At 35.0% G+C, this 27,845-nt stretch overlaps 1 protein-coding gene across 6 annotated transcripts in view; it reads right to left on the bottom strand.

Moving 5' to 3' along the window:
• UBR3 (ubiquitin protein ligase E3 component n-recognin 3) overlaps positions 1-27,845 on the bottom strand; it is a 233,161-nt gene that overhangs the window by 189,947 nt on the left and 15,369 nt on the right. For 4 of the 6 annotated variants that reach the window (XM_041723097.1, XM_041723099.1, XM_041723100.1 and 1 more), the window contains exons 2-3: positions 4,303-4,442; positions 1,248-1,406 (exon numbers count right to left, since the gene is read on the bottom strand). In XM_041723097.1, the coding sequence (XP_041579031.1) occupies positions 1,248-1,406; positions 4,303-4,442 (299 nt within the window). The remainder of the gene's footprint in view (positions 1-1,247; positions 1,407-4,302; positions 4,443-27,845) is intronic. The other 2 variants (XM_041723098.1, XM_041723102.1) reach the window with 1 other exon arrangement.

Below are 27,845 nucleotides of genomic sequence, written 5' to 3'. Positions count from 1 at the left end.
CCTCTTGTCCAATGCCTGATAAGAGCTGCCTCATATTTCTCCAGTTCTGTGTTATGACATACAGGCTAGCCCAGCAGTCAAAAGCAGATGTCCTCGACCTTGGATATAACTCCATCCCATTACCACCAACTCCCTTCTCCCTCTAGCTAAATGACTTTCTCTCAACCATCAGGTTTAAGTATCACCTTCCCCATCGGTGAAACCAAGTCTCCCTTTTATAAACACTTTTCCTATCCTTATTCATATCATTTACTATAAATTATACATGTTTTTTTTTGTTTGTTTGGAAGTTGTATTAATACCATCCTACTCACTAGACCTTTAGCTTTATAAGGACAGAAATAGGATTGATTACCTGGGTTAGTACTTGCATTCCCTACCCCAAGCTCACAGCACATAGAACTTAATATTTGTTGAAAAAATAAATGTTGGGCAGCCCAGGTGGCTCAGCAGTTCATTGCCGCCTTCAGCTCAGGACATGATCCCAGGGATCCGGGATCAAGTCCCACATCAGGCTCCCTGCATGGAGTCTGCTTCTCCCTCTGCCTGTGTCTGTGTCTCTGCGCCCCCCTCCCCCTCTCTCTGTCTCTTGTGAATAAATAAATAAAATCTAAAAAAAATTAAAAAATAAATGTGAGATAGACTATTTCTGAATAACATATGGTTCACAATACACATGAAAATTTCACCACTCTAAAGAAAATACACTTCAATTTTTAAAACATGTTATTCAGGAGCCAACAAAAATAATGCTATTTAAAGTATCTGTTGTACTATAAAATTGAGCTAAACTGAAGAATTTTAAGCTATTTTACATAACAGTACATCATAGACAAACATACTTGACAATTTTATAACTTAAACCCTACATTATAATAAAATCCTATGCCACAACCAAAAAGTATGGAATACCAAAAATGAAGGCATAATAGTAGTTTTGCTACTGTTTGAGGAAGGAGAGGTGGAGTAAAATTATGAATATGTCACACCAAATCTTAACAGAGACTGAATTCTACTGCAAACTCCAAAACAAGTTGATTGTGAAGCCTTAAACTGATCAATTAGTTTTTCTAGGACTGTTTCTTCATCCATAAAATAATAAGTACTTTTAATTACCTCCACCTTTAGCACTCTATGAAAAAAAAAAATCTACATTTTATTAATTTAAGATTGAAAATACACAATTTCTTATGATTACAGTGACATAAGTAAATTTTAACTTTCTGCTATTCCAATATTTTACTTACCAGAAGTCAGATCTTTGTAGTTTTGTTGGTTTGTCAAAACCTGAGTAAGAACAGACCGCATTGCTCCTCCCATTTTAGTTAGATCTTCTAAAAAGGAAATTTGAGGTTCCAAAAGCTGAAGGACTTTGTTAAGGTCTTTTTCTGATGGTACATCAGCTGCTGAAAAACATGTAATTAACTTCCTCTCAAGTATTTTGTTAAGAATAACAATATTTTATTCTTTTAAAATTATAGCAACTTGGGTAACAGTATTTTATAATAAAAAAATTAATATAAGAACTCTGGAGGGATGCCTGAGGCTCAGTGGTTGAGCACCTGCCTTTGGCTCAGGGCGTGATTCCAGGGTGATCGAGTCCTGCATGGGGCTCCCTAAAGGGAGCCTGCTTCTCCCTCTGCCTGTCTCCGCTTCTCTGTGTCTTTCATGAATAAATAAATAAAATCTTTAAAAAAATAAAAGAAAGAACTCTGTTTGGAAAGCAGTTATTCACCCATCATCCAGCCTAGAATAATAGGCTTGCTCAGGAATTCAATCCTCTGAGGAAAGGTAGATGTGAAAAAGAGGTAACTTCATAATATTAAGCATTTAATTTGGTTAAAAAGCATTCAATTTGAGGGTCCTATATTTTCAAATATATAAAAGTAATCATAACATCATTTCACAATTAGATCGTGTTTAAGAAAAAGTTAAGATCGCTTCCTAAAATAAAACAACAGAAATCAAATAATATTGAGACTAGTCTAAGAATATTAGAACAAAATTACGTCAGTTCTAAATTTAAATCTGTGTAGCAAATAACCCATCCTCTATCATATTCTAAAAATACAGACTCATGTTGGCTGGAGGTCAAAGCAACTAAATTGAAAAATAACTGTTTTCATAAACATAAATGTTTTTACTAAAGTAGTTTTTAAATATCAGAAAAGAATGCCTAGCAGAGCTGGAAGAAGAGAAAAGAAATTTGCATAGCAACTGAAAAAGAATATTTAAGAGGGGGAGTAAACTGAGGTCTTAAGGAAGAAATGAATAATGAGATTCAGAGTTCCAACATAACTGGCTAAAAGGATGCATATAAGGGAGCTAACAGAGGGCCTGTGTGCCCAGGAAAGGGAACAACAACTTCATTTATTAAGCATCTACTACATGACAAGCACTGGGAAGCAAAACCAAATAAGAACTAATTCCTACTCCCAAGGAACTCACAACCCAGTTAAAAGATGATCTGTGAATGAAATTCTAGATAATTCTGAGTTCTGGGAACCAAACCAAAAAAACCTTACTTTCTTAGTGTACAACCAATACTGTATATTATTCATCTTTATATCCTCGCCAATGACTTATGTAGTAACATAGCAAATATTTAACATTTGTTCTTGGTTTTATATATTTTATATAAAAATATAAAAATAAATTTTTGTTATTTATTATTTTGTTTTTTATTTTTTGTTATTGCTTTGTTATTGCTTGTTATCTAGCAATAACAAGATCTCCGAGCTTCTATTACCTCAGGTTAGATGACTTCAAGTCCTTCCTTTAAACAGTGATCTCTACACAAAGTAATGTATTAACTTTTCTTGCACAGAAAAGAGAAATGAATGTTGAGCATAAGTGGTAATAGAGAAAGGAAAATTTGATGAACCTAAGTTCATGACTCTCATCTTAAGACAAAAAGTGCTTCTATTCACTCCTTTGTATTTTCAGATAATGGCAACAAATAATTATCAAAGCTATGTACTTATATCATCTACCTATTATAACCGCTAAATGTCACTAAAGAAAAAATAAACAATTCATTTTTGTGTGAATTACACTGATCAAACTAACGGCTTTAAAGTTCTCATAATAAATAATTTCTACTTATTACCCTTCTAAAATAGGACACTTATAATACAAAATGTAAACTGCCAAAAACTGCATTAATTAGTATATGAGAAAGAGCACAAAGGCAAGCTGAATAACCGAGCTGGTCTCTAGTTCCTTCATTCCAAAGAGAGAGTAGTGTGGGGGCTGAATCAAAATAATATTTCTTCCTGTATTTTAAGACATATACTCTGAGAGGAGAGGAAGCAGTTAACAAAGGACTGTATATTTTGCTTAAAATGTAGAAATAAGGAAGTATAAGTGTTTGTTCACAGTAAAAATAATATGGTACTTTTAATTATGATGAAGCTGCTTTGTATTTCTTCACACTTCAATGATGGGGGAATAGATAAAAATGTGAGCCATAGTTTCCAATTGGATTTAAAATTACTTACAGTAAATAAATAACTCAAAACCTCTAAAAGTAAATGTAGTTCTTTAAATGATAAATATATATGTATCATCAGAAAGGTAAAAGATCATAAAACGTTAATAAATTTGTTTCATACCACACTAACTGGTATGTATAATTTACAATATCAGATGAGACTGATACCTTTAACAGACAATACCTAAATCCAAAATATTTAACTGAAGTACATTAATCAAGATTGTGACTAAATCATAAAAGGCAAGAAGCATATAATTTGTAGGTTTTTCTTTTCAATTATATCATGATGCTTACACCCCTACATTCTATCTGTAATATGGGAGTGAGCAACCTCTCTCGTAAGTTGCTATATACTGAGGGGAATAAAAATACAGACATCTACAAAAAAAAAAAAAAGAGAGAGAGAGAGAGAGAGAGAGGGAGAGAGATGGTAAAATGGTAGTTTATCTTCTTCGCACACTGGCAGGACTTAATTCTATTATAATATAATTATAAATAAAGTCACCTTAACCCCATAAAATTATTATTTCCTCATTTGCAAAAGGCCATGTAAGTTTGATCCTAAACATCTATGATCTCAGGAGCAGGAAGTCCCAAACTATGCCCTACTCCAAGGTATCTATGAGATTATATAATTGACGTATACTTAAAATACGCTTTTATTTAGTCTCTGTAATTTCAGTCATCTCATAAAACATGTTAAGCAAAAAAATGTTATCTGAAAAAAATTCACCTTGTTATTAATGGTAAACTCTGTTAATTGGGAATTTAAAAAAGAGTACTAACAAAGAGTAGATTAAACATACCTGGTTCATTATAGCCTTCTCTTAAGTACTGAATAAGACAAAAAATAAATCTTGGAAGAACAAATTCAGACATCATCAATAAGTCTTTGGGGACACAGGGAATATTTGAACTTGATTTAATTTGATGCCTTTTGCAAAACCTGTAATATGAAAAAGAAAAAAATTAACAGTGATGTCTAATCTACCAGGAACATATTATATCTTTATATAATATCCATAAACAGAAAGCAGGCCAATATGAAAGCTGATTTAATACTTCTCTATGATTTTTAAGGCACCAAGTTAAAAGACTATAGTTTTAATCAGTCTAAATCTAAAATGTGGCTGAGGGGGGATTTCTTCCTAATAAAAGACCATACTAGATAGGTGCCAACTAGAATATTAAAGAAAATCTCATCACAGGAATTAATATTTTTTAGCTGCAACTTATTACTTTCACAAATAAATTATTTTATTACTTCTACCCTTTACAAACCATTAAGTAGAAATTGATCATTTCTTAAGAATTCACATTTTCTATTCCTTAACTATTTCTAACTTATCATATTAGCGAGTGACAGAAATACCTAAAGCCTATTTTAAAAGTTTATACAGTACACATAAGTACATACATTCCTTCTAATCTTGTTTATACTTATTTTAAAGTATGATTGGTGAATCTGAACAAAAATGAAGTAAACTATTCTGTATGCACAATCCAAATAATCACAAATAAGATATTTCGTGACAATACAAAATAACCACACTAAATATATAAAAAGATGACTTTCAACAAATTGCCTTAGGACAATTGATTATTGTTATGCAGAAAGTAAATCTTATTCTTATCTTACACCATATACAATATTCCAACATATCAAAAGTGAAAAAAGTTACCAGGGAAAAAAACAATCCCCCATCCATTACCTCAAAGTATAGAAGACATAACTAAGTAAAACTTTAAACCAAAAGCCATAAATGTAAGATAAAAATTTACTATATAAGTCAAGCTTCTATTCAGAAGACAATTAAAAATTGAAAAAAAATATTTATAAGAGGTAAAACAGAAAAAGAATTAATATCTTTGCTTATAAGCACTTGAAAATGGATAAGAAAAAGAAAAAAGAAGAAAACAGTTCAATAGAAAAATCACCCAAGGTCATGAAGAAGTCACAGAAAAATTGCTGAATGGCCAGTAAACATGCATGAAAAGATGTTCAAGTTTTCTAATAATCAAAGCAATGAATTTTATTAAAATAAAAAGTGAGTAACGAGAAAATTATCATTTTGTGTTATCTACTGAAATAATCGACCCACGCAATGGAACCCTTATAGAGAAAGGCTTATGGGGAAATTTTCCACTTGAGATCAAATGATCACATCCTTATCAATCTTAGTAAAATGAGGAGTAAAAATCAGATACCATGATGCTTGTGAAGAACATAGCACCATTTAGGAAGTGCTTTTACCAAAAAAAAAAAAAAAAAATGTTTTTACCAAACATGCTGAATTTGACACCAAGTCTCTAGAGCTCATTTCCAATTATAAGTAGTATAGTACTAAAGGAAAAGTTAAAAACACCACAAAAAAAAGCAAATAGACAAAGCATGAATGCAGACCATTATATATGATAATGGACTCAATTTCTGCCACCTCTCAGTAGCAAGAGGAAAAAAGTAGAAGGACCACTCTGGATGTAAAAAAGCTTGAGAGACCCAATAAATATAATGTGTAAAAAGATTCTAACAAACCAACTTTATAAAGGTATTATTTTAGACAATCAGGAAAATATAATTATGAACTGGGTAATAGTTCATTCAATAATTTTATTAGGTATGATAATGGTATGGTTATGTAAGAAGGTTCATTGGTTTTTATAATATTAAGGAATTATTTTGTTATTTTTGGTAACAGCTGCATTGCGGTTATCAACAAAAAAAATGAAGCCTTTTCTTTTAGATACATCAATATAAATACTTACAAATGGAATGCTATAATGTATGGAATTTGCTTCAAAATAATCTGGTGGGCTGAACTGAAATAGGTAGGAGTATACCAACTATGAGTTGTTAATTGTTGAAACTGGGAGATGGATACACAGGGTTTCACTATGTTGTACTCATTAAATAAAATGTGGGCCAATATCAAAGCCAATAAAGTATTCCCTTCAGATTTTTAAAGCACCAAGTCAAAAGACTGTAGTTTAAAAAAAAAAAAAAAAAGACTGTAGTTTTAGTTGGTCTTTACACAAAAAAATGTCACTGAAGGAGCTTTTTTCCTAATAAAAGATCATAGTAGTTGGGTTCATTATGTGAATTGCTTTTATGTATGTGTGAAATTTTCTGTACTAAGAACCTAAAAAAACTTTTTAAAGGAAGGAAATATTAGCCTTTTTAATTTTTTTTAAAAATACTAGACCTTTTTTTTTTTTTTTTAGACCTTTTTATATAAAAAAAAAAAATTTATTTAATCATGAGACAGAGACAGAGAAAGAGAGAGAGAGAGGCACAGACACAGGCAGAGGGAGAAGCAGGCTCCATGCAGGGAGCCCGACGCGGGACTCGATCCTGTGACTCCAGAATCGCGCCCCGGGCCAAAGGCAGGCGCAGAACCACTGAGCCACCCAGGGATCCCCTGCTCTAGCCTTTTTTATTTTTTTTATTTTTTTTTTTAAGATTTATTTATTTATTCATTCAGAGAGAGCAAGAGAGAGGCAGAGACACAGGCAGAGGGAGAAGCAGGCTCCACGCAGGACGCCGACGTGGGACTCGATCCCCAGTCTCCAGGATCACACCCCGGGCTGCAGGCGGCGCTAAACCGCTGCACCACCAGGGCTGCCCTTTAGCCTTTTTTAAAGATAAATACTGAAGCAAGTCAGGGTTAGATGACAATGTTTAGGATTTCCTTCAAAATACTTCAACAACAACAAAATACTTTAGCAAAAGAGAAAAAAGGATATAAGAAGCAAATGTGGCAAAAATCTTGATAAATGTTGAATCCAGTGATGGGTATATGGAGGTTCAATGTTCTCTTGTCTTCATATTGTTTTATGTTTGAAAATTTTGATAATACAAAAAAATTTTTTCATCTTGAGGACTGGGGAAATTCATTTTACTAATTTTTTGTTGGAAAGCACATTCAGAAATTTCTGTTATCTTATATCATGGAAGTGTAAGTAGATGCAGTTTTTGATGATGTTTTAGCAATATCTATTAAAACTTTAAATGTTCAAAAGCAAATGAGCAAAGGAAATTTTAAAAAAGAGAGACAAACCAAGAAAAGTCTCTTAACTATAGAGAACACACACTGATGGTTACCAGAGGTGAGACGGCTGGGGGAATGGAGGAAATAGGGGATGATATTTAAAGAGTACACTCCTGGGATCCCTGGGTGGCGCAGCGGTTTAGCACCTGCCTTTGGCCCAGGGCGCCATCCTGGAGACCCAGGATTGAATCCCACGTCGGGCTCCCAGTGCATGGAGCCTGCTTCTCCTTCTGCCTATGTCTCTGCCTCTCTCTCTCTCTCTCTCTCTCTCTCTCTCTCTGTGTGACTATCATAAATAAATAAAAATTAAAAGAAATAAAAAATAAAGAGTACACTCCTTGTGATGAGCACTGGGTATTGTACAGAAGTGCTGAATCACGATATTGTACACCTGAAACTAATATAACACCATATGTTAAGTATACTGGAATTAAAATAAAAACATTATTTTTAAAAATGTTAATAATTGTTCATATCCTACTCTAACATTTCTATTTCTAATGAAGCTAATTCTAAATTTTTAAGACTGTATCTACAGAGATATTTACTATGGCACAGTTTGCAATGCAAAAAAAAAAAAAAAAAACTAGAAACCGCTCATGTGTTCAGTAATAAATGTTAAATTATGGTAGAGCCATAAAATACTTTGTTAAAAAACTTGAGAAAGACCAACAAGTACTGAAATAGAATCATATCTAAAATTAAGTGAGAAAATAAGTATATAACAATATATATATATTATAATATCTCAGTAAGGAAAATTTTGGAGAAAGAATAGGAAGGAAAATGCTAATATATGTAAGAAAGAAATATTTATACCAAATAGATGTATACCAAATTCATGGAAATTAATAGGAATATGATACAGCATACTTCACTATCTACATTAACTCTACCTATAATGTTTGAATTATGTATAACAAATATGCATAACTTTAATCAAAAAAAAACTTTACATTAAAAGCAAACAACAAGTTATGCCATTCATTTGGCTTTAGTTCCACAATTTAAAGCATTAATTATTAACCTCTCTTGGTTCATAGACCCCTTTGAGGATCTAGCAAAAGTTATAACTCTTCCTTAAGAAAAATATATAAACATAAAAAAAATAAAACATTCAGAATGTTTATTCATTGCTGAAGTCTATCTAGCCTTAAGGCAGAGACTCCAAATGTTAGGTCAATATATTCCAGTGTAGAGATAGGAATTTCCTTAGTCTTCAAGGCAGGATCTGAGCAGCTTCCTCGGTTCCCTCTCTGTCCCATCCAAATACATTTCCACATCTATCATATTATGAAACAGATAAGGAACTATTATATCTTAAGGTTCAAACCTTTATTTAAAGATAAATATCAGGCAGCCCGAGTGGCTCAGCGATTTAGTGCCGCCTTCAGCCCAGGGCATGATCCTGAAGACCCCGGATCGAGTCCCACATCAGGCTCCCTACATGGAGCCTGCTTCTCCCTCTGCCTGTGCCTCTCTGCCTCTCTCTCTCTCCCGTCTGTCTGTCTCTCATGAATAAATAAATAAAATCTTGAAAGAAAGAAAGAAAGAAAGAAAGAAAGAAAGAAAGAAAGAAAAATAGATAGATGATAGATAGATAGATAGATAGATAGATAGATAGATAGATAGATATGGTGGGGCACCTGCCCGGCTGGCTCAGTTAATCATCTGACTCTTGATTTTGGCTCAGGTCATGATCTCAGGGTCATAAGATCAAGTGCCACATCGGGTTCTGCACTCAGTACTGAGTCTGCTTCTCTCCCTCACTCTCTCCCCCTCCTCTTGCTCATGCTCTCTCTAAATAAATAAGTAAATCTCTTTTTTCGAAAATATAGTGTCAGGATGGCCAAGTGGTCTAAGGCACCAGTCAAGTACCTGCTTCATAAAGGTAAATATGAATTAAAGAACTTCTTTCAGCTGTGACACACAAAATCTAAGCAAAATCAAGGAAACACTTCTATTTTAAAAGGCTTTAAAATTAAAAAAAAATTGTGTGGTTAAAGATAATTTAATTGCACTATCTACAAGCATAAATATAAAGGACAAAAAACAGATGAATGGAACTCCTGAAGAATGAGAACATAGATACACCAAAGGATGCAATGAAAAGCTTGCCAGTTGAAAAGCAGGAAAAGAGAAAACATTAGATAAATAAGGGCACAGAAAACTCTTAGACACTTTCCACATAGAAAAGAAATGAAAAAAAATAAAATAAAATAAAATAAAAGAAATGAATTCCAAAGTGCTATTGGGCAGACAGTGAAAAACAATTTGAATAGAGTATCAGCAGCATCAAAGAGTGAAATTTCAACCTGGAATTATGCCCAAGGAACAAGAGTGGTCTAAGCAACCTAGGGTCTGGGATTACAGGAGTATATCAGATGGCTGTCGATTAAAAAAATTAAGAGCCAAAAGACTTAAGCAAGCTCTGTGAGCTAGTTTAAATAATGCAGTACTAAGCAATACAGGTATAATTTATGATAAGATAGACAAACAAAATTGGTTTTTGTATTCCAGGCTAAACACAGTGTGGGAACTAAAGCATCTTACATATTACATAGCAAGTGTTCAATAAAGACTTGAGAAACAAAGATTGAATCTAATAAGAATAAAAAAACACCAAAATTATTTCAAGGGCATTCAGGTAAAGAATACCCAGACTTCTTGTGAACAAAAACAACAGAAAAGAACCAGACATCCACTTAATAATATCTGCTTTTTAACTACATTTTGAAGAACCACTATAGGGATCCCTGGGTGGCGCAGTGGTTTGGCGCCTGCCTTTGGCCCAGGCGCGATCCTGGAGACCCGGGATCGAATCCCACGTCAGGCTCCCGGGGCATGGAGCCTGCTTCTCCCTCTGCCTATGTCTCTGCCTCTCTCTCTCTCTCTGTATGACTATCATAAATAAATAATTAAAAAAAAAAAATGAAGAACCACTATATGCCTGGCACTGAGGCCCCAGGAATACAGGGGCCTTGCTCTCATAGAGCTATCTTTCTATTGGGGTGGAATGGACTAGAAGGAGAGAAAGAAAAACAAAAAAAACAAATATGTGTAAGCTCTACAAAAATAATCTAACAGCATGATTTATACAAGGGGCTTAAAATGGAAGGCCCTTCTAAAGAGGTGGTATTTCGGCTACCAGCCAAATGACATGGAGAAGCTAGGTTAAGCATGCAAAGCTCTGTAGGTATATTGTCAAGAGATCTGACAAAGGCCACCGTATACGAACAGGTATTAAATATCTTTTCCCTGGGATACCTGGGTGGCTCAATGGTTGAGCGTCTGCCTTCGGCACAGGTCATGATCCCAGAGTCCTGGGATCAAGTCCTGTATCAGGCTCCCCACAAGAAGCCTGCTTCTGTCTCTGCCTCTCTCTCTGTCTCTTATGAATAAATAAATAAAATCTTTAAAAATAAAAATAATAAAGATCTTTCCCCAAGTGAACAGGAAGAGGCCTTTCTAGACAACTAGTAAGGCTCCAAAAAAAAAAAAAATTAGGCAGAAGTAATGTGTTCATAATAGCAGTTCGTGGGTCACAAATACTTTCTCCAAGGAAACCTACAGCTCTGAATAATTAAGAAGACTAAATATTCCTTAGTGGAGCAGAATGTTATGGCAATAATAGAAATGTTGAATAGAATTACAACCTAAAATGACCTCTCCAAATTTTACCTCAATTTTTAAAACCTGAAGTATAACTGATAGAAAATTGCCAAAAAATAACTGCAGCTCAGTGAAGTATGACAAACAACACACCTATGTGACCATCCTCTAGATCAAGAAACAAAACAATATCTGCATCCCAGAAATTCTCCTTGAGACTCCATTGATACTGAGTTTAGATAACTAAAAGTAGAATTCCAGGACTCTGGGAGGAGAGAGGAGGAGACGGGATGGGAAGGGAATGGACAGGACCAGAGGGGAGAGTGGGAAGGAAAGAAAAATGGCCTGGGGGTGGGAGGATGCACCTGGGTGGCTCAACTGGTTAAGCCTCCAACTCAATTTTGGATCAGGTCATGATCTCAGGATTGTGAGATTGATTCAGCCCCACAACAGGCACCACACTGTGCATGGAGCCTGATTGGGATTCTCTCTCTCCCTCTCTCTCTGCTCCCCACCCCCAACCTGCTATGGCACACTCTTTCTATCTTCTAAAATAAAAATAAAAATAGAATAAGTAAAAAGATCTTCTGTCTCCCTCTCCCTCTGCCCCTCCCCCACATCTCTCCCTCGAAAGAAAGAAAAGAAAAGAAAAGAAAAGAAAAGAAAAGAAAAGAAAAGAAAAGAGAGAAAAGGGACCAAAGATTCTCGGTGGTCCATTTGCACATTACTAAAACTGTTCTGTAGATATTCTGTTCTGTTAATGGGGTGGGTAGGAATGCAAGAGGAGGCCAACTCAAATAACCCAACCACATATTTCAAAAAACAGAAAAGTATCTAAAATAAATGCCCCTAAAAATTAGCCTGGGCATATACATCCCATTTCCACTTTTGCACAAATTACATACATACACATTATTTTTGCGTATAATTTAAAGTAATTCACAGAGATCCCTGAAAAGTCATGCATTCCAGATTAAAAGCTCTTGAAATAATTTGTTCTCTTCATCTTACAGTTGGAGAAATCTCAGAAATACTAAACAACATGCCTAACTGGTAAAATTTTGAAAAAATTTCTGATGACCACAAAAGACTTACCATAAAGATATATGATCTTCACTAATCTATATATTTAATATGACCTCAGTAAAAATACCAATAAAAAATAAACAAAGTGATTCTGAAGTTCCTAAGGAAAAGTAAGAGTAGTTAAGAAAATTCTGAAAAATAAGAGTAATGAATGTAGAATACTTTCATCCTGTATTAAAACTTAAAGTTAAAATAATCAAAACTGTGTTAGAGAATTTTTAAGAAATCTTATATTCTAGAGCATAATAGATGTTAATGATAAATATCAATATTAATGAAAATTAAATATACTGTAAGGCAAAGGTAGCTGGGTCAGAAATTTAGATCCAAATTCACCTATAATCTAATGTATTCTTGTGCTATTTCTCTAGATATACGTTTCTACATTTCTAATTTGTATGGTTTAAGGTACAGATTCATCTCATATCTAAAACTGTTAGCTTACATGAATAGTTAAGAAAAGAAACAAAATTCCATTAATATAGGTTTAATATTATTTGGTGAGACCTAAAGTACTACAAAAACAAAACATGAAACCCGTAAGTCCTAAATTCAATTATAGGGTGCATATAAGATCAGAAGACTTGAAAGCCAAATTAGAGATATACAGTTATTCAATTATTAAAATAGTAAATAAATTATAAATTGAATGCAAGAAGGCAGAAAACAATGTGGTTATGGTACATAAAAAGGTATATCAATGGACAAATTAATTACTGTGGGTCCAAAAACAGAATCAAATTCATGTGGAATTTAATTATGACATGGCGGATTTCAAATCTATAAAACATGCTTTATTCATTGAAATGGTATTGAGATGGAGTAACCAGTAAAGATTCAGGGAAGGAGGAATCTCCTCACATCTTATACCATAATAAATAAATAAGACCCATATCGAATTTCTACAGATGAAAAATACAGTATCGGAAATGAAAAATACACCACACAGAATAACAGTAAAGTAGACACTAGATAAATAAAAAGATCAGTGATTGAACTGACTTAACAGTAGGAAACTATCTAAAATAAAGCATGGAGACTAAGAAAATGAACAGAATTTAAATAAGATATGGGACAATAACAAGCTTTCTTGCATTACCCTAGAAACCCAAAAACGGGAGGGGAGATAGAACAAATGGCTTAAATTTCTCCAAATTTGCTGAAAACCGTAAAATCACAGATCCAAGAACTCATCAAACCCCAAGCAGAATAAACTTTTTTTTTTAAACCATATGAAGGCACATCATAATCAAACTGCTGAAAACAGGGATAAAAAGAAAATCTTCAAAGCAAACAGAAGAAAATGATCCATTATGTACAAAGGAACAAAGATACAAATGACAGCATACTTTTCACCAGGAATTGTACAATCAGAACACAATGTAGAAACATTTAAAGTGCTAGAAGCAAGCAAGCAAACCTGTGACTCTAGAATTCCATCTCAAAGAAAATTCCCTTCAAAAATGAAGACAAATGAAAACGTTTCAGAAAAATCTGAGAAAAATCACTGCTATCCTACCTGTGCTATAAGAAATATTAAAGGAAGCTTTTCAAGCAGCCTATGATAAGCCCACATGGCAAGAAACTGATCCTTTTGTCAATAGCCATGTGAGTGACCCACCACAGAAGTGGATCTTCAAGTCTCAGTGAACATTCAGAAGACTGTAACCCTAGTCAATATCGTTACTACAACCTGATGAGATGTTACGCCAGAACAACCCAGGTAAGCCATTTCTAAATCTCTGGTCCACAGAAACTATGAAATAATCATCTCTGTTGTCTTAAACTTCAAAGTTTCAGAGTGATCTGTTACACAGTGATAGATAACTGCTGAAAATACTATCAACAAATTAGACCTAACCGACAATAGAACATTACACTGTACAATAGCTGTACGCTCATTCTATTCTTCATAAAATACGTCCCAATAAAGTTCTTTTTCCATTTTTAAAAAGCACTGGGATGTTTTTAACTCACAGAATTATATAGTCAAACATAGAGACCTTTTCAAACAATCTTTGCTGTATGTTTATCAACATACACCTTGACATACCCACTCTCTGCAATGCCTTCTCTTACAGAACTGTAGCCCTTGAAAATGTATACATCTAAGCCCTAACCCCAGGGGCGCCTGAGTGGCTCACTTGGTTAAGCATCCAACTCTTGGGATCCCTGGGTGGCGCAGCGGTTTGGCGCCTGCCTTTGGCCCAGGGCGCGATCCTGGAGACCCGGGATCGAATCCCACGTCGGGCTCCCGGTGCATGGAGCCTGCTTCTCCCTCTGCCTGTGTCTCTGCCTCTCTCTCTATCTCTCTGTGACTATCATAAATAAATAAAAATTTAAAAAAAAAAAAGCATCCAACTCTTGGTTCTGGCTCAGGTCATAATCTCAGCATCGTGAGATGGAGCCCCATGATGGGCTCCATACTCAGCAAAGACTCTGCTTGAGATACTCTCCCTCTACCCCTCCCCCTACTTGTGTGCATCTTCTCTCTCTCTTTCTCTCTAAAATAAATAAATCCTTTTTAAAAATGTTTTTCTTGAAGCCCTAACCCCTAATGCAACCATATTTGGAGATAAGACCTTTGAGGAGGTAAGTAAGGTTAACTGATAACTGAGGTCATATGGTGGGGCCCTAATCCTATACAAGTGGTATCCTTTTAAGAAGAAAAGGAGACATCAGGGATACACAGGTACACAGAGGAAAGACCATGTGAGGATACAGGGAGAAGGCAGTCATCTACAGGCCAAGGAGAGAAACCTCAGTAGAAACCAAACCTGCCAGCACCTTGATCTTGGACTTTCAACCTCCAGAACCATGAAAAACAAATTTCTGATGTTTAAGTTCCCCAGTCTGTGGTATTATGTTATGACAACAAGCTGACTAATATAGTCCCTCAGCAGGACATGACTGCCTACATACACAATGAAGCCAGCCTTATGGCTAGCACTGAAATTAGTCCAGACCAGACTGATGGCTTTTCAGTACTGACAAGCAGAAAATATCAAAGAATGATATGGATTTTATAGACCCATAATGAATATAGATCTTATCAACTTTATGATATTGAAGCATTTTAAATTGAAATTATGTGAACTATGTTCACAGACCACAAAGGAATTAAAATGGAAATCAATACCAAACATAGGTTTAAAAATCTTTACAATTTGAAAATTAAATAACATACCTGTAAATAATGCATGGACAAAGAATAAGTAAAAGTATCCTGTGACAATTTTTTTTTTGTGCCTATCATGTTCACAAAGACAAAAAGTTTGATGATATACTATCGTGGCTGGGTACTAAAGCAATGGATATTCTCATTGTACCAACAGAAACAGTGTAAATTAACAACATACCAAAGTGAGGGCAATTTGTAAAAATATATCAAAAGTATAAATGCATATCCATTTGCCCCAGTAATTTCAAGGGATTAGAGTCAGGAGTCCCTAATTTCTAATCCAGCACTCTTTTTCATGATACCTATGAGAACATTTTCTCAAGGCACAAAGAAAGAACTTTCATATAGCATCCAGGTGAAAGAGATAAGCTATAAGATGTAGTCTAGCCAAGATAATAAAAAATTGTAACTCCTATAGTTTTCAATAGTTCGAACAGTCAAAGAGAAAATCAAAATCAGAGCTAATTCAAAAAATCCTACCAAGAAGGAAGCAAAGACTGGCACTTGGCCAGGAAGCACAGCCTAAGGACCCACCTAATCTAGCTGGTTAAGGACCTAAAAAGTGTCCCCACCCAATCACAGAGTCCAACCAGCTACACCACCAACCCAGGGAGCACAGTTTGTGACTCTACCCAACCAGAGGAGATTATGGAGCCCAGTCAATGGCCCCGCCTGACCACAAAACCCAGCCAGCAGCCCCACCTGAATACAGACTCAATTGACAGTAGAACCCAGCCATTGGACCCCTCCCAATTTCAGAGCACAGGCAGTGGCTCCACCCAACCCAGACACTCAGAAAGCAAATGCTGCCTGCCAGTGGACAGTATCAGATGGCCTATACAGAATCCCAGGCTGAGCTAACTGAAGAAAATCTTTCCCTGCCAAAGTAAACCTACAGGGCAGCCCTGATGGCCTAATGGTTTAGCACCACCTTCAGCCCAGGGTGTGATCCTGGAGACCCAGGATCAAGTCCCACATTGGACTCCCTGCATGGAGCCTGCTTCTCCCTCTGCCAGTGTCTCTGCCTCTGTATGTGTGTGTGTCTCTCATGAATAAATAAATTAAATCTTTAAAAACAAACACACAGGAGATCCCTGGGTGGCTCAGCGGTTTAGTGCCTGCCTTTGGCCCAGGGCGTGATCCTGGAGTCCCGGGATCAAGTCCCACGTCGGGCTCCCTGCATGGAGCCTGCTTCTCCCTCCTCCTGTGTCTCTGCCTCTCTCTCTCTATCATAAATAAACAAATAAATAAATAAATCTTTAAAAAAAAAATACACACACACAAAGTAAACCTATAAAGACTGGAAGAAGAGACCACTTCTTCTAATGCACAGATACCAATGCAAAAACAGAAGGATCAAGAAGAATCAGGTAAGATGACACCATCAAAGGAAATCAATAAAGTTCCAACAACTGACCATGAAGAAATAGAGCTGAACTAAACAACAAAGAATTTAAAATAATCCACTTAAATAAGTTCTATGAACTACAAGAAAACACAGCTAGACAAATAAGCAAAAATGAGGGAAAATACATCAATTAAGTCTAAGAAGAAAAGAAAATTATTTTAAAAACAAATTCTAGAGCTGAAGAATATAATTTAACTGAAAAATTCAACAGAATTCTTCAACTGCAGACTTCATCAAGAAGAAAGAATTCATGAACACAAAGACATGTCATTTGAAACCATCCAATCAGAGGAGTAAAAGGAAAAAAGAATGAGAAAGAGTGAAGAAAGCTAGAGGACTCCTAAGATATCACACAAACAACATACATTATAGTAATCACAAAATGCAAAGAGAGAGAAGGAGACCAAAAGTCTATTTAAAGAAATAATGGCTGAAAACACGCCCAATTTGGGGAAATAAATGGACTTAAGATTCAGGAGCCTTAGAATCCCTAAATAGGTTCAGCCCAAAAAGGGCTACACTGAGACATATTATAATTAAGTTATCAAAAGTCAAAGACAAAGAAAAATTTGAAAGCAGCAAGAGAAAATACCTCATCACATAAGGGAGCCCCCCATTAAGTCTATAAATAAATTTCTTGGCAGAAATCTTGCAAGCCAGGAGAAAGTGGGATGATATATTCAAAATACTTAAAGAATAAAACTGCCAACCAAGAATACTATGCTCAGCAAAACTGCCCTTCAGAAATGAAGGAGGGGGTGCCTGGGAGGTTCAATCAGTTAAGTGTCTGCATTTAGCTCTCAGGTCATGATCCCTGGGTCCTGGGATCAAACCCTGCTTTGGGCTCCCCACTCAGTGGGGAGTCTACTTCTTCCTCTGACCGTCCCCAGTGCTCATGCACTCTCATGCTCACTGTCTCTCAAATAAATAAAATCTTCAGAAAGAGAGAAAGAAATGAAGGAGAAATAAAGATTTTCCCAAATTAAAAAAAGCTGAAAACATTCATCACACCCAGACATTACTTAAAAGGAATCCTAAAGAGAATTCTTAAAGCTGAAATGAAAGGATGGCAATTAAAAATGTGAAAATATAGGAATGCATAAACCTCACCAGCAAAAATAAATATACAAAGGAAGATTCTCTAATATTACAAAGGTAGTAGGCAAATCACTTTCAACTCCCATATAAAAGTTAAAAAATGAACACACTAAAAATGACTATAATAATTTAAAATATAAAAAAATATGAAGTGTAGTATCAATAATCTAAATGCGAGAGGGAGAAATGTAAACACAGGGGTCTTAGGTTGTTATTACCTTTAAAAAGGTTGTTCTAGGCTGCACGTGGGTGACTCATTCAGTTAGGCAGTCAGTTAAGCATCTACCTTTGGCTCAGGTCATGATCCTGGGTTCCTAGGATCAAGTCCCACATTGGGCTCCTTGCTCAGTGGAGTCTGCTTCTCCCTCTCCCTTTGCCCCTCCCTGCCATTCATGTGCACACTCTGGCTCTCTCTTGCTCTTTCAAATAAATAAAATCTTTATAAATAAATAAATAAATAAATAGTTCTAAGATACTTTATGTTATCATCATGGTAAGCACAATAGAAGAACTTGTGGTAGGTATATAAAAAAGTTAAGAGAAACAAATCAAAACATGTCATCACAAAAACTCATCAAATCCAAAGGAAGAGAGGAAAAAAGAAACTCTAAGCGTCAAAAACAATTAACAAAATAGCAACAAAAAGCCCTTACCTATCAACAAATATTCTAAATGTAAATGGATTAAATTCTCCAATCAGAAGTCCTAGAGAAGCTGACTGGATTTTAAAAATCTAACAAGAAGTTCACCTTAGCAGGGATCCCTGGGTGGCGCAGCGGTTTGGCGCCTGCCTTTGGCCCAGGGTGCGATCCTGGAGACCCGGGATCGAATCCCACATCAGGCTCCCCATGCATGGAGCCTGTTTCTCCCTCTGCCTGTGTCTCTGCCTCTCTCTTTCTCTCTCTGTGACTATCATAAATAAATTTTAAAAAATTTAAAATATATATATATATATATATATATATAAAAAGAAGTTCACGTTAGCTTTACAGGACACACATACGCTGAAATGGATGGAAACAATATCCCAAACAAATGATAGTTAAAAGAGCAAAAGCGGAGGCACCTGGGTGGCTCAGTCAGTTAATCATCTGCCTCCAGCTCAGGTCATGATCCAGGGGTCCTGGATTAAGTCCCACATCGGGCTCCCTACTCAGCAAGGAGTCTATCTCTCCCTCACCCCACGCAGGCTCACTCTCTCTAATAAATAAAAAATTGTAAAAAAAAAAAAAAAAAGACAGCATAAGTGGCTGCACTTACATCAGATAAAATAAACTTTAAGTCAAAAATGGTCACAAAATGGGATCCCTGGGTGGCGCAGCGGTTTGGTGCCGGCCTTTGGCCCAGGGCGCGATCCTGGAGACCCGGGATCGAATCCCACGTCGGGCTCCCGGTGCATGGAGCCTGCTTCTCCCTCTGCCTGTGTCTCTGCCTCTCTCTCTCTCTCTCTCTCTCTCTATGACTATCATAAATAAATAAATAAATAAATTTTTTAAAAAAATGGTCACAAAAGAAAAAGAAACTTATTATATAATAATAAGGGATCAAGAAGATATAACAATCATAAATACTTATGCACCTAAACATCAGAGCACCTAAATATGTAAAGTAAGCAGTAACACAACTGGGGGAAAAAAAAAAGCATACAATAATAAGGGACTGTAATACTCCACTCTCAACAATGGATAAGTCATCCAAACAGGCAATTAATAAGGAAACAGCAGATACGAACAACACTATAAACCAAATGGATGTAACAGACATATATAGAACATTCCATCCAACAGCAGCAGAATACACATTCATCTCAAGACAGAACATTCTCCCAAAAAGATCATATGTTAGGCCACTACACAAGTCTTAACAAATTCAAGCAGACTGAAATTACATATTTTCTGAACACAATGAAAACTATAAAACTAGAAATCAAAAACAGGAGAGAAAATGGAATTTCACAAATATGAGAAAATAAACAATACACTCCTCAACAACCAATAATAGGTCACAGAAGAAAGGAAAATCAAAAAAGTATCTTGAAACAAATGAAAATGGAAACAAACCAAAACCTGTAAGATGCCAAAAAAGCAGTTATAACTGAAAATTTATAGCTATAAATGCCTACACATTGAGGAAAAAGAAAGCTTACACAACCTAACTTAAACAACCTAACTTGGCACATCAAGGAAGGAAGGAAGGAAGGAAGGAAGGAAGGAAGGAAGGAAGGAAGGGACAAACTAAGCCCAAAGCTAGTAGTAGGAAGAAAACAGAATAGAGCAGAAATAAATGAAATAAAGATGGAAAACCAATAGAAAGAACAAAACTTAGAGTTGGTTTTTTGAAAAGATAAATAAAACTGACCTTTAGCTAGACTGATAGTCAACAAAAAAGAAATATGACTCAAATTAATAAAATTATAAATGAAAGAGAAGAAATTACAACCAGTACCAGAAAAATACAAAGGATCGTAAAAGGCTACTCTGAACAATTATACACCAATAAACTGGAAAAACTAGAAGAAATGGATAAATTCCTAGAAACATATAATTATTAAAGACTGAATCAATAAAAAAAAATAGAAAATGTGAACAGATCAATAACAACTAAGGAGACTGAATCAGTAATCAAATACCTCCCAGCCAAAAGAAATTGCAGGAACAGATGGCTTCACTGGTGAATTCTACCAAACATTAAAGAAGAATTAATGCCAATCCTTCTCAAACTCTTCAAAAACACTGAGGAGGAAAGAACACTCTCAAGTTCATTTTGCAAGGCTAACATTACCCTGATACCAAAACTAAAAGAAAGGAAAATTACAGGTCAATATGACTCATGCATTTGGATGCAAAAATTCTCAACAAAACGCTAACAAACTGAACTCAATAGCACATGAAAAGTTCAGATCTTACACCATAATCAAGAGGGATTTATCCCTGGTATATAAAAATTGTTCAAAATATGCAAATCAATATAACACCACATTCACAGAATGAAGGATGAAGATCAGACAATAATCTTGCAGAAAAGCAGAAAAGCACTTGACAAAAGTCAACATCTGTTTCATGATAAAAACTCAACAAACTGGGTACAGAGGAAATATATTTCAACATAATACAAGTTATATATGACAAGCCCATAGCTAACATCATGATAAATGGTGAAAAATTGAGCCCGAAATGGGACTCGATCCTGGAACTCCAGGATCACACCCTGGGCCAAAGGCAGATGCTCAACTGCTGAGCCACCAAGGAGTCCCAAAAAATTTTCTTTAAAATCAGGAACAATATATGAATACCTATTATTATCACTTCTACTCAACTTAGCACTGAAGTCCTAATTGCAACAACTAGGCAAGAAATATAAATAAAAGGCATCCAAATCAGAAAGAAAGAAGCAAAATTATCTGTTTACAGAAGACATATTATATACAGAAAACCCTAAAAACTACACCAAAAAAACTATTAGAATATTACTAAACACAGGATGCAAAAAACATACAAAACTCAACTACTTTTTATATAATAACAAAGAACTATTTGAAAAAAAAAAAAAGGAAAGAAATCCCATTTACAATAGTATCCAAACACTAAAATATGTAGGAATAAATTTAACCAAGGAAATGAAAGATCTGTACACTGTAAACTATAAAATATTGATGAAAGAAACTGAAGATGATATAAATAAATGAAAAGAAAGATTTCCCATGTTCATGGACAGGAAGAATTAACATTGTTAAAATGTCCATACTAGACAAAGCAATTTATAGAATCAATGTAACCCCTATAAAAATTCCAATAGCATTTTTCACAGAAATAGAAAAAAATCCTAAAATTCATATAAAATCACAAAAGACCTTAAGTAGCAACCTTGAGAAAGAAGAACAAAGCTGGAGACTTCACACTTCCTGATTCCAACTATACTTCAAAACTATAGTAATCAAAACAGAATGACACTACCATAAAAAAAAAAAAATACACAGATCAATGAAACAAAACAGAAACCCCAGAAATAAACTCATGCATATATGGCCAACTAATATTCAACAAAGGAGCTAAGAATAAACAATGGAAAGGATAATCTCTTAAATAAATGGCACTGAGAAAACTAGATATTCACATGCAAAGAAATGAAATTGGATCCCTACCTTACACACTCAGAAAAATTAACTCAAACTGGATTAAAGATTTAACTACAAGACCAGACACAATAAAACTCCTAGAAAAAAAGGCTTCTTGACATTGACTTTGGCAATGACTTTTGGGGTATAATACCAAAAATATAAGCAAATAGAGCAAAAATAAACAAGTATAAATATCTTTACAAATAAAGGTTTCTACACAGCAAAGAAAGCAATCAAAATTAAAAAGCAACCTAAGGAATTAGAGCATTGGAATGTTTCCAAACCATTTATTTGATAAAGGGTCAATATTCAAATTTATTAAGAGCTCATATAACCCAACAGCGAAAAAAAAAAAAACCCTTATTTTTAAATGGGTAAAGGAATAGAATACACATTCTTCCAAAGACAACATAAAAATGGACAAAATGGACAAAAAACATGCTCAACATCAATAATCATTAGGAAATGTAAACCAAAACCAAAATGAGGTAGATCACATCATTTTTTTTTTAATATTTTATTTGAAAGACAGAGACAGAGATAGTGACAGCATGAGTGGGGGAGGAGAGGGAGAAGCAGGCTCCCCGCAGAGCAGGGAGTCTGATGAGTCTCCATCCCAGAATTCTGGGATCATGACCTGAGCCAAAGGCAGAAGCTTAATCAACTGAGCCACCCATGCACTCCAAAATCTCCACACTTCTGTTAGTATTCCTTTTATCAAAAAAACAATAGTTAGCAAATGTTGCCAAAGATAAGAAGAAAAGACTCCTGTTTACTGTTGGTAGGAACGTAAATTGGTACATTATGGAAAACAGTACGGAAGTTTCTCAAAAAATTAAAAATAGAACTAGCATACAATCCAGCAAACCCACTTCTGAGTATATATCCAAAAGAAATTAAGTCATTATCTCAAAGAGATAGCTGAACCCCAATGTTCAAGGCAGCATTATCACAATAGCAAAAACATAGAAACAACTCTCAGTTGACAAATGAATGCATAAAGAAAATGATACACACACACAATGGAGTGTTATTCAGCCATTAAAAAAAAAAGGAAATCCCAATCACAAGAAGAAAACTGGAAAAACACAAACATATGGAGTCTAAACAACATGCTACAAAAAGAAAAAAAGGCAATCCTGCCATTTGTGACAACATGAATGAACCAAAAAGGCATTATTACGCTAAGTGAAATAAATTAGAGAGAAAAAGACAAATACTGTATGACCACACCTATATGTGAAATCTAAAAAGCTAAACTCATAGAAACAGAGTAAAATGCTCATGGTCAAAGCCTGGAGAGGAAATAAGGAATTACTAATGACTGGGTACAAGCTTCCCGTTGCAAGGTAAATAAATTCTGAGGATCTTACATATATCATGGTACTATAGTTAACAATACTACACCATATACTTGAAATTTGCTAAGAATGTAGATCTTAAGAGTTTTTACTACAAAAAAAAAGTAACTATGTGAGGTGATGGATGTCTTAGCTAATTTTATTGTTGTGATCGTTTTGCAATACATACATTTATCATCACATTATATACCTTCAATTTATACAACTTTATTTGTCAATTGTACTTCAATAAAGCTGAGGGGGGTGGAATCCAGGCTGCATGGTCCTTCTGATTAAATGATGATAAATTATCTTAGTTTAAGAATCAATCATATACAGTTAGCCCTTGAAAAACCAGGGAGACAGAGAGAATATGTGCAGGGGAGAGGGGCAGGGAGAGAGGGAGAAGCAGACTCCCCTGCCAAGCAGGGAACTCAAAATGGAGCTCAATCCCAGGACCTTGAGATCATTACCTAAGCCAAAGGCAGATGCTTAACTGACTGAGCCTAGGCACCCCACTTCTGATTTTAATATTTTCTTTGCTCTAGCTTACTTCAAGAATACAGCATATAATACATATAACATAGAAAATATGTATTAATCAACTGTTTACATTATCAGGAAGGCTTCCAGTCAACAACAGGCTACTATTATTAAATCTGAAAATCTCCTTATAACTTTTCACTAAGTAGATTTTCTTTTTTTTTTTAATTTTAATTTTTTTTTTTTATTTATGATAGTCACAGAGAGGAGAGAGAGAGGCAGAGACACAGGCAGAGGGAGAAGCAAGCTCCATGCACCGGGAGCCCGACGTGGGATTCGATCCCGGGTCTCCAGGATCGCGCCCTGGGCCAAAGGCAGGCGCCAAACCACTGCGCCACCCAGGGATCCCTCACTAAGTAGATTTTCAACTATGCAGAAGTCATATCCCTAAACCCTGGTTTGTTGAAGGGTCAACTGTACTAGAATCCTAGAGCCAGAGAAATTATCTTTCAAAAACAAATGCCAAAAAAAAAACAAATGAAAGACATTTTCAGACATACAAAAAAGGAAAGAATTTATCACTAGCAAACTCACACTATCAGATATGTTAATGGAAATCATTTAAGCAGAAGGAAAATGGTACCAGATGGAAACTCAGACCTACACAATGAAACAAAATACACTACAAATAGTAACTAATGGGTAAGATTTTATTATTATTATTATTGTTGTTATTATTATTATTATTTAAATCTCTTCCAAAAATTATTGATTGTGTAAATAAAAATAAGAACAATGTATTCAGTGGTTTATGGTGCACATAAAAATAAAACACATGACAATAGGATATAAGCTGGGAGAGAAAAAAACAGAAACACCATCATAAGGTTCCCATATATATATATATATATATATATATATATACATATATATAAGCATAATATAATTCAGAATGGACTGTGAAAAGTTAAAGATGTATACTATAAACCATAAAGCAACCAGTAAAATAACAAGATAATAAGAAGATAATAAACCAACAAAGGAGATAAAATGGAAACAAAAAAAAAAAAATCCAAAAGGCGGCAGAAAAGAGAGGGAAAAAAACAAAAGATAGATGGGATAAATATAAAGCAAATTCCAAAATGACAGATTTAAATCTTTGGTTTAAGTTTTTATTTATTTATTTGAGAGAGAGAAAATGATTTAAAGAGAAAGAGCGAGCACAAGTAGAGCAGGGGCAGAGGGAGTAGCAAACTCCCTGCTGTGCAGGGGGGCCTGATATGGGGCTGAATCCCATAATCCTAATCTGAGTTGAAGACAGACACTTAACAGAGCCATCCAGGCGCCCAACACATATTTTTTTCAAATGCACATGGAACATTCACAAAGACTGACCATATTCTGGATTATGAAGGAAAACTTAAAAAAAAAGTTAACATTTTTAAATAAATTGATATATACGTATACCCTCTGACTATAACAGAATTCACCTAGAAATTACTAAAAAACATAATCTGGGAAAAATCTCTAAAACTTCTAAATAACCCATGGGCCAAAGAGGAAATCATGGAAAACAGAAAACAGCTGAAATTGAATAAAAGTAAAAATATATCAAAATCTATGGGTTGCCTCTAAAACTGTACATAGAGGGAAATTTATAACATCAAAAACTTATGTTAGAAAAGAAAAAAGGTCACAAAGCATTGCTCTAAAATGACACCTTGTAAAAAAAAAAATGACAAAATTAAAACCAAACAAGAATGAAGACAGTAATAAAAAGCACATAACAATGAAGAACAGATAGAAAAGAAAAAAAAAGATAGAAATCAATAAAACCAAAAGCTGATTTCTTGGAAACACCAATAATTTTGACGAATGAAAAACAGTATCCCTAGATACCCTAAAGACACTGAAAGAACAATAAAATATTACAAAGGACATTTTGCCCATAAATTCAGTTTAGATGAAATGGACAAATTCCTCAAAAGATTAAAACTGCCAAAGCATACACTTAATGAATAACTACTACATCATTAAAGAAATTCCATTTGTACTCAAAAACATTCCAACAGGGACACCTGGGTGGCTCAGCGGTTGCCTTCAGCTCAGGGCCTCATCCCAGATTCCCAGGATCGAGTCCCACATCGGGCTCCTTGCAGGAGTCTGATTCTCCTTCCTCTGCCTCTGTCTCTGTCTCTGCCTCTCTTTTTGTGTCTCTCATGGATGAATACATAAATAAACTTAAAAAAAATTCCAACAGTAAATACTCCAAACTTATTGCTTCACTGTGAAACTCCTCCAAACATTTGAGGGAGAAATAGTTATATTCTACAAAAACTCTGAAAAAAAAAAAAAAAGAAGAAGGAAACTTTCCCGGCTCATTTTATGTAAATAGCTTTACCATGATACCCAAATCAGACAAAGATATTACCAAAGAAGAAAACTAAGATACTGCAAAAGAAATACAACATTCCTCGTGAACATAGATACAAAAATCCTTACATCAAAATACTAGCAACTTGAATCCAACAATACGTAAAAAAGACGATAATACATCATGACAAAGTAGAGTTTATCCCAAGAATACAAGAGTGGTTCAATATTCAAAAATTATTTCATGTAATTCCCCATATCTATAGATTAAAAAAGAAAAATCATCTAATTATCTCAATAGAAGCAAAAAAATAAAACACTTGATAAAAACTCATTTGTGATTTTTTTTTAAATTCTCAGCTAAGAAGAGAAATTCTTCAGTCTGATGAAAGGCATTTAACAAAATCCTACAGCTAATATATTTAATAATACAACATCAGGAACAGTACAAGAATGTCCACATTCACCACTTCTGCTCAATAGTGTAATGGAGATTCTGTTCCATGCAATCAAAAATAAATAAGTGGCACTATGATTTGAAAGGAAGAAGTAAAACTATCTTTATTCAGAGTCAGCATACTCATCTACATAGAAAACATAATGGAGTCTACAAAAAGCTACTAGAATAAGTAAGTTTAGCAAGGCTGCAAAATACAAGATCAATATACAAAACTTAATTGAGGGGTGCCTGGATGCCTCAGGTAGGCATCCAAATCTTGATTTAGGCTCAAGTCATGATCTCAGGGTCATGGAAAGAAGCCCCACATCATGCTCTGTGCTCAGTGGGGAGTCAGCTTGAGAGTCTCTCTTTCCCTCTCCTTTTGCCCCTCCCTGCAGTGCACATGCACACTCCCTCCCTCTCCCTCTCTAAAATACATAATCTTCACCAAAAAAATTGATTTCTATTTACTAGCAACAATCAGAAATTGAATTTTTTTTTAATGTGCAAGATGTGTTCCCTGAGAACTACAAAACACTGCTGAGAGAAATTAAAGAAAACCTTAAAAAATGAATAGATTTACCATGTCCATAAGTTGGAAGACTTACTAATGTTAGGATGTCAATTATCTACAAACTGATCTACAGATTCAACACAATCCCAGTCAAAATCTTAGCAGGGACCTGGATGGCTCAGTCAGTTAAGCACCCAACTCTTGATTTCAGCTCAGGTCACGATCTCTGGGTGGAGGGATCAAGCCCCAAGACCGGCTCCATGCTGAGCAGGGAAACTGCTTGAGATTTTTTCTCTCCCTCTCCTGTCCCATCCCCCTCTAAAATAATAAATAAATCTTTAAAATATATATATTAAAGTTGGAAGGCTAATACTATTTTACTATATTCTTACTACAGTAATCCATAGTTAGGCACTGGCATAAAAATAGGAAGTCCAGAAACAGGGGATCCATGGGTGGCTCAACGGTTTAGCACCTGCCTGTGGCCCAGGGTACGATCCTGGAGTCCTGGGATCGAGTACTGCTTCGGGCGCCCAGCATGGAGCCTGCTTCTCCTTCCTCCTGTGTCTCTGCCTCTCTCTCTCTCTCTCTCTCTCTCTCTCTCTCTCTTTTTTTAAAAAAAAAAAAGGAAGTCCAGAAACAGATCCAC

Source organism: Vulpes lagopus, chromosome 11 (genome assembly GCF_018345385.1).
Source record: "Vulpes lagopus strain Blue_001 chromosome 11, ASM1834538v1, whole genome shotgun sequence".
NCBI lineage: Eukaryota > Metazoa > Chordata > Mammalia > Carnivora > Canidae > Vulpes > Vulpes lagopus.
This window is presented reverse-complemented; position numbering and strand designations above follow the sequence as displayed.